The sequence below is a fragment of the Camelus dromedarius genome, chromosome 33 (assembly GCF_036321535.1).
Source record: "Camelus dromedarius isolate mCamDro1 chromosome 33, mCamDro1.pat, whole genome shotgun sequence".
Lineage (NCBI taxonomy): Eukaryota > Metazoa > Chordata > Mammalia > Artiodactyla > Camelidae > Camelus > Camelus dromedarius.
Window position 1 is genome coordinate 15,725,664 of NC_087468.1, and position 12,611 is coordinate 15,738,274.

At 46.7% G+C, this 12,611-nt stretch overlaps 1 protein-coding gene across 1 annotated transcript in view; it reads right to left on the bottom strand.

Moving 5' to 3' along the window:
- The window catches only part of DNAH6 (dynein axonemal heavy chain 6), a 150,304-nt gene that overhangs the window by 95,281 nt on the left and 42,412 nt on the right, over nucleotides 1-12,611 (bottom strand). The window contains exons 22-30 of the mRNA XM_031441370.2: nucleotides 11,915-12,095; nucleotides 10,282-10,378; nucleotides 7,615-7,834; nucleotides 5,629-5,793; nucleotides 5,432-5,545; nucleotides 4,011-4,136; nucleotides 3,770-3,925; nucleotides 3,306-3,467; nucleotides 1,371-1,508 (exon numbers count right to left, since the gene is read on the bottom strand). Of these exons, the coding sequence (XP_031297230.2) occupies nucleotides 1,371-1,508; nucleotides 3,306-3,467; nucleotides 3,770-3,925; nucleotides 4,011-4,136; nucleotides 5,432-5,545; nucleotides 5,629-5,793; nucleotides 7,615-7,834; nucleotides 10,282-10,378; nucleotides 11,915-12,095 (1,359 nt within the window). The remainder of the gene's footprint in view (nucleotides 1-1,370; nucleotides 1,509-3,305; nucleotides 3,468-3,769; nucleotides 3,926-4,010; nucleotides 4,137-5,431; nucleotides 5,546-5,628; nucleotides 5,794-7,614; nucleotides 7,835-10,281; nucleotides 10,379-11,914; nucleotides 12,096-12,611) is intronic.

Consider the following 12,611-nt stretch of genomic DNA (forward strand, 5'->3'; position numbering starts at 1 on the left):
CGCTTCAATGCTGCCGGCGTCCTCCGTGGTCCCTTCTCCCGCGCTCCCCACGCTTCGCCAAGGATGCTGAACGCGCAGCATGGAGATGATGGCTCACAACACGTCACATCTGGAGGTCCCTGCGTTTAGCGCAGGCCTCCCAGAGGGAGCGGAGGCAGGAAGGCGTGCAGTTGAAGAACTGCAGACTTCAGGGTCACACAGATGTATATCTTGTGTCTGTGCCGTTCCCAGAAGTGTTTTAATTTCTTCTCACCCGTAACCTTGGGAAGCACCACCTACTTCACACGGGCTTGGCGCGATGACGAAACAAGTGTTAAGTACAAGGGCTTGTGTAACTCAGAGCTTATTAAAGTCCGATTTCTGCTTTGCTTTCACCTGTTCTATAATTTGTTTTCTTGCAGGGGTGATACTCAAAATATTCAATAACTCTTGAGCAGGGCACCTTCCAGTGAGAATGACCCCTCTTCCTAGGGCTGGACCTGCGTCCGGAGGCCCCCTTGCTAGGTCAGAATGAACCCCTGCGGCTGGACCCTGAGGAGGTCTGAGGCCCCAGGGGTCAGGGTAGCGGTGGGGACCCTACAGGGACGCCAGGCAGTGGCCATTTAAATGTTAAACCACGGGCAAGGCTGTTTGGCTTGTCCTGGCTGAACGTCAGTCTGCCCTTTGGTGACTTCGTGACTGTATCCCACAAGGTCCACAGAGTGGTAGGGGACTCGGTCCCACCCTTCCCTGACACCCCTGCCCAATACAAAACCCCTTCTCCAGGAACATGCTCACGTGGGCTAAAACAAGTTGTAACCAGTGGGACCACTTTACTATCTTCATCTGACCCTTTACTCCTTGGCTTTTCCAGTCCAGTGAGTTCTGGAGAGTCAAGGTTCCCCTGGGTTCCCCAGGACTCCTCTCTCATTTTTCTACCAGCACTGGGCTGAGCCTGGGGGCCAGGATGAAGGCAAACCTGGCAGAGATGTAAACATCAAAGGCAAGAACAAGAGAGGTGAGGAGGAAGAGAGGAGTTGGAGGAGAGAAGGACAGGGAGTGCGTGCATGAGTCTGTGTGCGTGTCTGTGTGTGTGCATGTGTGTGTTGGGGGTTGAAGAAGAACAGGTTCTGCGAGGGCAGGGACGGAGTCTCACCAGCTCTGTGTCCCCAGGTCCCAGCACAGTGTCTGACATACAGTTGCTTCTCTGCGCTGCCTGGATGAGGAATTAAGTCACCCACATCAGCCCTGCTGCTGCACTGCTCGCCAATGACACTGGATGCGCAGGAGAGACAGGCTAAACTTTGCACCGTCCCTCCTAAAACGCCACGTGCTGTAAGTCAGTTACGAGCGTGAGGAACGCGCGTCTGCGGACGCTGGCCCGGCCTCACCTTGGCCGCCTTGGCGCTCCTGATGGTGATGAGCTGCTGCGCGATGACCGACAACACTTCGATGTCGATTCGATTAAATTCGTCAAAGCAGCACCAGGCCCCCGACTGTGCCAGGCCGCTGAAGAAGCGCCCCATCATCTGAAAGCACAATGATGCCATTTGACTGCGTACTGGACAGCCGAACTCCTTCAAAGCTTACATTTTGAGCTGAAATACTAAGAGTGGTGGTATCTGCACATAAGCAACAGTGTTAGGGGCTGCTGGGCTGTGTCAGAAGTTAACACCTTTCAGTAAGAGGACGTATCTTTTGGCCTCTCCCTAAAATGATTTGAAGCTAATTTTTAGTTTTAAAAAAAATGACAATCTGACCAATTTGCCTACCTTTTCATAACCTCTGTAAATACAGGTTCCCAAAGAAGCTAACATGTAGAATGGACACACTTAATGACTTAAGAAAACCTTGAAAAACTTTACTAATGGAAGCTTTCGTTGTCGGTAACCTCTGCGTGGATGTTGATGGTTGATTTGTCCCTCTTTCGTTTCTGCCCCTGGAAGAGGGTTCTGTCACCACCTTCCCAAACGGTCTGGCCAAGGTGGAGGTGGCAGAGCGTCTCCTTCCCACTGAGAAGTCTGCGTCCTCCCCCATGTCTGATGGGGATGTTGACAAGGACGACCTTCGTCTTTTTCTGAAGATCCTCTACACCCTTCAGGGGTCACTTAATGTTCCAGATCAGAAATCAACATGCTGAAACAGCATTTTTCCAAACTGTCATCTGAGGACTCCTGCAAACCTCAGAGTTTCTTTTAGGGGGTCCGTGAAGTCGAAGTTGTTTCATAATAATACTAAAATGCTATTTGTCTTTTCACTCTCATTCTCTCATGAAACCACAGAGTACGAAAAAGTTATTCATATGGTTTTAGTTTTCATGTTGCAAATAATCTTTAAGAAGCTGCCACTTGTCAATCTTTGGTGTCGTGTCAAAGAATATCAGCAATTATCTAAAGAAGTTATTCAAGTAGTCTTGTCTTTTTAGAACACATATCTGTGTAAGGCTAGATTTTCTTCAAATAAAATAATGTATCTTAACAGAAATAATGTATCTTAACAGATTTAATGCAGAAGCAGATATGGGCATCTGGCTAGCCTCTGTTACACCAGACAGTAGAGATTTTCTTTTCTTTTTTTTTTGGTTTCTAGATACCAGATTTTATTCCACAGTTCTTTTTTTTTTTTTTAATTGAAGTACAGTCAATTACAACATGTCAATTTCCGGTGTACCAGAGATTTTCAAAAATATAAAACAATGTCACTCTTCTCAGTAAGTTTTTTGTTTGGGAAAATAGCTATTTTTCTCAAAAAGTGTGTTTATGCAAACATGTAATGAATTTATTATTGTTATTTTAAAACTAATAAATATTTTAAACGGATCAGTTTTAATTTCTAACATGGTAAATATCAACAGATGGAACCCATACATAGAAACAAAAGGTCTTTGGAGATCGTGATAATTTTTAAGCCTGTAAAGGGATCCTGTGAACAAAAAGCTTGTGAACTACTCTACTGCAAAATCCTACTGCGAATTCTCACCTCCTACATACTTCATTTTCAGTACACAACTCTGAGCTGCTCTTTCCTTGTTCCTAGATTTCCCTGTTATTCTGGCTCATATGTCATCTGCTATATGTCTACTTACTGTCATGAACAGATTAAATTTTACCACCAATTGACAAGTCCTCCCCTGGCCTTGACCCTACCTGGCCCACGCAGACGGCCTTGTGCTGACGCTTCTTTGTTCTGTTTATTCCACTTTAACCATCCCTTGCCCCACTAGTTTCCCCCCATCACCCCATCCTTGTCTTCTTTTGATATGTCACGTTGCAAGTGGAGAAAGCCACGTAAAACTTAACGCGCATGTTCCGCTGCCAGCACTGCACCTTGTAGTCCAAACCGTCGGAACAGTTGAAGACCACGCACTGGATGGCGAGAGCTTTCGCAAGGTCTTTGGTGGTCTCGGTTTTCCCAGTGCCAGCAGGGCCAGCCGGTGCGCCTCCCAGGTCGAGCTGCAGAGCCCCCATGAGGCACAGGTAGCAGCGATCCTGGAGAAATTGAGAAACTGTCATTATTGGACGGAAGTGACTCTGGCCACAGATCCTTAAGTCCTTTCCTTTTTATAGCAGGAGGGTCAGGATTTCTTATGAAATTCTATGACAACTGAAAACTACTCAAAAATCTAGGCACATAATTAAATACTGCAAATCTCTGCTTTACAAAGATGTATTTATGGTAAATCCTTTCAATGTCAGATGGAAACTTTCCAGGACAATTTTGATTTTAAAAAAACGCAATGTCAACACTGCATGTCCTGTATCCAAGTGAACCTAAATGATCAGGAACATACCGTGAGAGGAGTGATGACCAGTCTCGGGCAGGCACCCAAATACTCATAGCCGTACGTGTACTGAGACAGCGCCATTCTTGCCACACAATTGTCCAGGTCTACGTCCCAGTAATAGCGCAGCTGTCTCTGCCAGTCAAAGGATTCGACTTCCTCCACCTGCGCACGTGGTATCAATGATACGTGTGTTGGACGCATTGATTTCAGAAAGAAGGAAGTGATTTTATTTAAACGGAACAGTTACCTTGGCTTGAACAAGCTCAGTGACTATGTCCCTTGCGTGTACATCAATAGTAATTAAGGCAGTTACGATGTTTCTGTGTAATTTAGGAAGCCTGCCTCGGACTATCGCAGCCAGGGCATTCAATCTCTACAAATTAAAAAAAAATTGTGATAATTAATTTTCCAAAATTAGCTTACATGGATATCTTTTTACTCTTAAATTTGGAAGAGACATTTGCCAAAATTTGCCAAATTTAATAAGAATCTGTAATTCTGTGACCAATCCAGACAACAGTTTAACTTATTTAATTCCCGAAAGACTTCCACGAAGTATGTACTATCTTTCCTCCCATTTTGCGTTGGAGGAAACTGAGGGTCAGAGAGGGTCAGCGAGTTGACGGCAGTCAGAGTTATGAAGTGAGGAAAGCGAGACTGGAGCAGACGTCTGCCTCCAGGAAAGCCCACACTCTTGGCTGTCACGGGGTGACGTCTCTAGAGAAGACGGTTCTCCCCGAGAAGGAAGTGTGATTCAGGTCGTGCTCCTCATTTTGGGGGATAGGTTTTCTTCATTTGTTTTCATTTTTGGATAATAAGGACCCACGAGCATTTTGACCACGCAGATGATTGATTAAATGAAAGCATTTTTACTAGGCTGAGCTCCCGATTTTCAAGGAAATGGTTAAATTTTTTCCCAAGAAGAGCGTTGCCTCTGAGAGCCCTGAACTGCTCTGTTGCATCTTCATTCAGGCTGACCTGAGCGGGGGCCGCCTCTGCACAGGGCTCAGTGGGACCTCCCTTAGAGAGTCTCTTCTCTGGGGCTCCTTGAGATGAAATGCTATTGAGGACCTTCATGAGAGTTTTCTCTTATTTCAGGAAAGCTGTTTCTTCCTTTTCCGTTTTAAGGGTGATTCTTCAAAAGTGCAACATTGCTTGGAAGTAGAATTGAATTTGGAGTTAAAGGTTTGGCCCAGCTGTGAAGTGGCATTTCCCAGCGATAGCCCCCAGATTCTTGCAAAGTGGTATTTAGTTCATTCCCTTATTTATTGTTTTATTGACAGTTGCCTGAGGGGTCAACAAAGAAGCAGAGAAGCATGTGTTGAGCCTAAGAGTAGAAATGGCACAAATCCTGCGGTTCTCCTGGACCAAATAAACTTCCGTGGGAGGCAGGACCCACGATACCATTTCCCCTTGAACGCTGCAAACCATTATACTTCCTTCTAGCTTTTAATATAAAGTATTTATATCAGTACTGCACAAACATCAGGGTAGCGTCCCAAAGAAAACTTGAACATAAATGGCTTCGGTGAGACCCCCAAAGCTTTGTCGGTCATGTCTGAGCGTTGCAATCTCTGGAGCAGTGGATTTGTATTAACCTTGCCAATAAAAGCCACTGAGACCGTCTTGCACAGCCATATGTTCAATGTCCCCCCGCCATGATCTCACCTCAAAGTTCACTTTTTCAAAAGCTTCCAGGGCCTCTAAGTGGTGACCGGCTTCTCCTTCCAAGCACTCTGTCAGATCTCGGCACCACATGATCTGAGAAACGGTCAGGATCACCTGCAGGGAAACACCTCCTTCAAATGCGGGCTGCACCTCACTAGAACAGGGTGCGAGGCAGGAGCTGCAGGAGCGGGGGTTACCTGAGAAGGGTGGCCGGCAACCACCCATTCGGTCCTCGGTCTCCCCAGGTAGTCGGCGATGGAGGCCTTGCAGAGGCGGCGCAGAGACGCGAACATGGCCTCCTCCACTTTGCCCAGCCACTCCTCCACGTTGCCGCGGGCCTTGAGGCCTTTCCCCAGGCTCACCTGGAAGACAGTCAGCGCTGACACCCTGGCTTGCGTGGAACTCGCAGGCGGTACGTCCTCTGTGCTTCCCTAACAGAACCCTGAGCCAGCGACACGGCGGCCTGACCACGAGTACTGGAACTTTCTATCGATGCCCCGCTCGACACCTCTCCTTACCTGTCTCTGCTTAGTGCTTTGTCTGCCTGCTTCCCCCCGGAGCCGATTCCTGGAAAGAGGAGTCCCTGCGCACCACACGAGTTCTTTTACTTTCTTCCCCTACTTGCTGCTGTGTGAATTCTGGCCCAAGCCACCCCCTAAGCCTGTTCAGGTTATGAAGGTTACCAGAGCTCGCCCAGTTGCTGACACTCCTCAGCCTTGCTCATTTATTTCTCAGACTTCTAATGACCTGCCTGCTCTGCCTGTCTGGGCTCCTGCCTCTGTCCGTCTTCTGCCCGCCCTTTAAATGCCATGCTTCCCCCAGACCCTGGCTTAGGTCGTCCCCTCCCTCTCCTTGTGCACTAGGGATGAGTACGTTCTTCTGCAAGACGATCAATTTAGGACAAGTAACAAAAATCTTATCGAGGTATAGCTGATTTGCAGTATTAGTTTCATGTGTACAACATAATGATTCAGTATTTTTATAGATTATACTCCGTTTAAAGTTATTCCAAGATAATGGCTATATTTCCCTGCACTGCACAATACACCCTTGCTGCTCATTTGTTTTCTGCACAGTAGTCTGTACCCCTTAATACCCTACCCCCATCTTGTCCCTCCCCCCTTGCCTCTCCCTGCTGGTAAGCACTGGTTTGCCCTGTGAACCTGTGAATCTGTTTCTGTTCTGTTCTACCCACTAGTTTGTACTATTTTTTTAGATTCCATGTACAAGTGGTAACATAGAGTATTTGCCTTTCTCTGTCTGACTTATTTCACTAGCATGAGACCCTCCAGGTCCATCCATGTTGTTGCAAGTGGCAACATTTCATTTGCTTTTATGACTGACTAGCGTTACCTTGTATATACACAGCACACCTTCTTTATGCATTTATCTGAAGGACACTTAGGTTGTTTCCGTAACTTGGCAACTGTAAACAACGCTGCTGTGAACATTGGGGTGCAGGTGTGGGACAAGTGAAATGTTGATGGGCTCCAGCCACTCCCATACGCACACCACCGCGTCCTACCGGGACGGAAATCCTTGGCACTTCTCTGCATAATCCCTCAGCATGGAATGCTGTCCCTCCCCATCTCCTGTCCATCTTCCTTGGCTGACTGTGATGATGTGTCCTCCCAGTGTGGTCACATGGTTCCCCACAGTTCGCTAACACGCTCACCTGCGTGGTGCTTACCGTATGCCAGGCCCTGTGCAGCGCCCTGGAGACAAACAATGACAGCTACTACGTCACAGCACCCGCCGGGTACTGGTCTAAGTAGTTTACAAGCAGTAACACTTAAAACCCCCCCAGCAACTCCTTAACCAGGCACCGTCACTCCTCTTCCTCTTGTAGAGGAGGCTGAAGCTGGGGTGCAGGTGTCCGGGCAGTAACACCGGTGCTCCTAGCAGTCCACACAGTGCCCCCTGCGGAGGGCTGAGACCTGGATCCAGTGTTTTCCACTTTGCTCCCAAGAACCGAGCACGTGCCACTGTTAATGCATTTACTGTGGGGCTTCTTAATTGTTTGTCTGACTATGTCTCCGCTGGACTCTGAGCTCTTTGAAGGCAAGAATTTCATCTTTGGTCATCTTTGAAGTTCTGAGACAGCAGAGTACCAGTACACACCCTCCGCCCTCAGAAGAGAAACACAGTTTACCCACAAAGAACCCTAGACAGAAGCACCTTACCCTCTCTCCCTCTGGTGACAGCATCGCCAGAACGTCGTTAGTGTAAACCTTTTCTGGCTCTCCGTCCATCCCAGGAATCTTCCCCTCAGTGGGAGGCATGAGAGCAAACTCGAGCTTCGAGATGGAGTCGAAGCACTTCCTTAAGTGCGGCTGCACAGCCTGGGGGTTTCGGGTCTGGGCCAGAATCTCCAGGAGTTCATCGTTTGACAAGAAGTAAAATCTGGATGAAAGAATATACTTAAAATGTAACTTGAAATTGAAGCAAAGCCTTATGTAAACAGGAAAGATAAATCTCTTGGCCGTATCCCTTCCCCAGCCACTGATTTCCTGGACCTCTAACCCAGTGGTCCTGGGTTTCTGGGGAGGCCACGTGTCTCTAAATATGATTGTTATGAAAAATCGTGCAGATGCATCTCAGACATCAAGAAATTAGTGCCTGGAACAGAAAAGGCAGGTATGTTTCAGAAAAATTGTAAAAATGTAGCTCCTGCTCTGGTGCTGATTTGCTCCCACGTCTCACGCTTGGCTAGCAGCCCCTGGAGTAAAGGTGTGCATGTTACCTGGTTTCTCTAGAACCTAGCCTCGTACACCCACATTCAGTACACGATTTGCTGCAAAGATGCACAGGAGGCTGCCGGAACCTTATTTGGTTCTGTCGACACACACACGTGGGCCATGCTGGTGTGACCCTGCCTGGGATTTTCTTGATCCTGTCCAACAGGGCCATCTGGAGGCATGAAGGGACCCTATGAAAAACCCTGGAGAAGGGACACACTTGGATGCCCAGGGATGAGACAGAGGGACGAGGGTCTGGCTGGAGAAGACACTTCAGTCCCGCGGAGGAAGCTGCCTGTGAGAGGTCCCTAGGGATTGGAGGGACCCCGAGACCCCACGGCAGGCCCCACGTGAGAGAGGGGGCCAGATGGGTATCAGCCAAGTAGACCTCTCCTCCCCTCCCTGCCCCAAACCTGGAGATCCCAGAACCCTAACGGGAAGGGAGAGGGTTGAGCACCACACATCCTCATCACCACTGAAGCCTTCAGCCCTGCATCAGGCTTGGCCAGAGAAAGGGGAAGTTTCCACTTTGAAAGAAATTCAGAGTTTTGATCATTATAGACTATTTATTGAGTTATGGTGACAAGACTTTTTTTTTGTATTATTATATGAGAATGACCAGAAAATCCACGAGGCCTGCTCAAGATTTTATCCAGGGACAGGAAGAGACTAGTCCCCAGCAGGGAACACAGGGGCAGCCATTAGAAACAAAGATGTTTTGGGTTGCACTGTGTTAGTCCTGCTTCTTTGAAATACCACGTGCAGTAATAACTTGTTCCCCTGCCTCTTTGCAACATATGACACAGATAATCATCAAGATTGGTCAACAAGCCCCATGAGAGCAGGAACAGTGTCGCCTACGTTCGCCTTGTGTCCCCAGGACCTAATTTGGTCCCTGGCTCACAGTAAGTCTTCGTTAAGGCCTGCAGCGTGAAATCAACCCTGCACAGGGCCTGCTGACACCATAAACATGGCAGACCTCGTTGATGTAATTCTAAACAAAAGGAGAAATAAAAGCCGACGCTTCCTGGTGTGCAGCAATACCACAGGTCAATGTGTGCTCAGGTTTCTTTGAAGGTCAAAGGCAGGGTACAGGCTGTCTCTGGCCTTGGGAGACTCAAGTGGGAGCCCACTGATTTAAGAGTGAAATCAACAAAAGGCACGTTCCAAACCTCAAACTGTCTTCCCCCACGCTGCCTGAATGACGTTTTGGTAAGATTTGCGCACATTCTTTAAAGCCCAGCTGACTGTGTTAAACTCGGCCAGCTCTTCCAGATCTTGGCTATCTCGTGCACACACCTGCCCCGTCCTGGCACCCAGCAGCAACCCCTCTCAACCACATAGCCCACACGAGCACCTAACCCCGGCTAGCTCAGGGTTTGTTCTGAGACAGACTTTAACAGCTAACAGGAAAAAAAATCCATGAAAGATGAACTGTTCTGCGATGTCCTCTGTGTTACGGTACAATGGGCCCCAGTCACCGAAGTCAGGCATTTCTGCTAACCACCAAGAAGTCACACTCTGGTCACAGACAATTATATTGTAATTGTGTATTTATGACTGTCCGCCTGTTAACCCTGAGCTCCATTAGAGCAGGGACCTGGTTTTTTCTTCTTTGTATCTTTAGCACTGAGCAAAACGTTTGGTATGTTTTTAGAATGAATGGATGAGTAAAAAAATTTCTCCTGGAATTTGTTAAATGACCTCTTAGAAAAATTCTGCAGTGATACCCTTAGGCCACCAATTAACCTAAGAAACCTGCTCCGGCAACACAGGTCTTGCTAACTTTTCACACACACATCTGTGGACACACACGTGTGCAGACACACACAGACACACCCAGCAGTGAAACACTGCTGTGATCAAGAATCCTTCCAGCACACCTCAGGTGCTTACCCACTTAAACATTTACCAAATACGTATCTTCATCCTTTAGGCTGACGCCCCCCAAATCAACACATTAGCTGGGCTGCCAATACCAAACGTCTTTCCTGCTTCCCTTTCTGGTTCCCTGATGTTTTGAGGTTATAGTTTGCTTTTAAATACAGCCTTATAAGTTCATGGGTACTCTTACAACAACTAAAAATATTGTCGGTAGCTTTATAAACTTACCTTGGAAAGATAACTCTTTTTGATTCTAAATATGCCTCTAGACACTTCTGAATTTGGTCAAGTAATGCATTATTGTTTTGAAAAGTCTCCAGAAGTCCTAGAAAAACAAAGTATTGGTAAAATTGTGTTACAATAAAGAAAGAATATAATTTAAAATGGAAATAAAATATGATATTAATATTTTTAAAAGCTTTGGTTTTATTTGATAAAAGAATGGTCTAATAAGTTAAAATTTGGCGGGTTGGCTAAGGATGTTAACTATTACCTTTAATAATAACATTCATTTTAATACTTGCTACAGATGGACAAGTACTTAATTTGAAACCTTCTTATCTGGCATCCCCCGCTTTTGGGGGCTGAGGGTGCGCAAACCAAAGCCAAACAGCTGCCTTGTCTTTGACCCTCCAGACAAAGCCATTCTCTAAACACTACGGGCTCGCTGTCACTCTCTCGCTCACGTCTTCTGTTTCCTCTGCCATCTTTAGATGCACAAGCGATGGCAACAGCATCCTGTTTCTCTGTCACTGACCTGTAGCACCTCAAGGAGCAAGATACACGTTTCATTAACTTGGAAGGTCTGGTCCCTCTCCCAGTGCCTGGCTGCCCCGCCTGTCCAAGAATCGAAGCTGGTTTTTCCCACGCTCCTGAAGACTCTACGTGAACAATGACCCAACCCAATCCCCAGCCCCGCAACCCCCCACCAAGCACGCTCACCCCCCGCCCCCGCCCCGTGTGCTCCAGCCCACCCCCTCTGGCTTCCTTGCTGACAGCGTGCTCTTACCGCAGGTCTCCGCCTCTGTTCTTCTCTGACTTTACAGTCCTCCCTTAGATCCACACGCATGTTTCATTTCCTCACTCGTGCAGATTTCTACTCAAAAGCCACTTTATCAAAAAATCCTTCCATCTCACACACACACACACACAGAGGCATGCAGGCATGCACACGCACTACAGCCCCCAGCCACTTTTTAGCCTCTACACCCTGCTTAATTTTTCTTCACAGCTTTATCATCACCCAAAATCATACGGACAGGCCCACACTTCTTTTTCTGAAATCCCTAGGACCAAAGGTATTTTGGAATCTTTTTTTTTTTTTTTTAAACTTTCAAAATATAACAGAAGTCTAGTAGAGACTGGAGGCAACACTCTGTAATAAAACGTATTGATATTTTTCTTTCTCTTTCTGGTTTACTTCACTTGGAATGATGATCTTTGGGAGTTCGAGATTCGCAGACACTAGCTACTATATATAAAATAGATAAACGACAAGTTTCTACTGTACAGCACAGGGAACTACATTCAGTAACTTGCAGTAACTTACAATGAAAAAGAATATGAAAAGGAATACATGCATGTATATAGAGGACTGAAACATCATGCTGCGTGTCAGAAATTGACACAACATTGTAAACTGACTATACTTCAATTAAAAAAATATTAATAACAACAACAAGAATAATAGTAACAGGGTCCATTCATGTTGCTTAGTGAGAGTGTCAGGTGGACCACGAGCATTCCTGGTCAGCAGTGCTGACTAGAATCAAGGGTTGAACGTCACCACACGTTAGTAGAATCTCACAGGTGATGGATGTTTGGGGTGACTGTGAAGTCTTTCTGTTGGTCCCTTTTTTACCTGGTTGGGTGGCCGCTCGGAGGGCGTTGGGGAGCCGGTTCACCTTCCTCATGATCTCCTTCCATGACTTATCCACCTGCAGGAACATCTTGGCCTCCGCAGGCAGCTGCCTCTGAATATCTGGAGCATTAAAAATACTTTCCAGGTAGAGCCAGTTTCGCTGGCAGTTCAGCCACTCTTCCTAGGACAAAAAATAGGAATCCAGATTTTTTGACCTCAAATCAAAAACACATAGGAGCTGAGGGTGGCTGCTGGCTGACAGCCAGTGAGAAAATGAAGTCCTCAGTCCTCAAATTGCAAGAAAATGATTTCTGCCAAAGTCCCTCCTTAGCTGAACCTCTGATGAGAACCCAGTCCTGGGCCACATCACTCATTCATTCACTCATTTTAATGGAGGTACTGGGGATTGAACCCAGGACCTTGAGCAAGCTAAATACATGCTCTACCACTGAGCTGTACCTTCTCCCTGCACCCACATCTTGATTGAACCCTTGTGAGATTCTAAGTAGGAGACCCTGTTTAGCCATTCCTGAATTCCTGACCCACAGAAACTGTGGGATAATAAATGTATATGGTTTTATAACACTAAGTTTGTGCCATTTTGCTTCACGGCAATAATACCTAATACAAGGGTGAAGGCATCGTCTTCTAAAGAAGAGCTTAATATATCTGCATCTTCCTTACATTCCAGGCATAA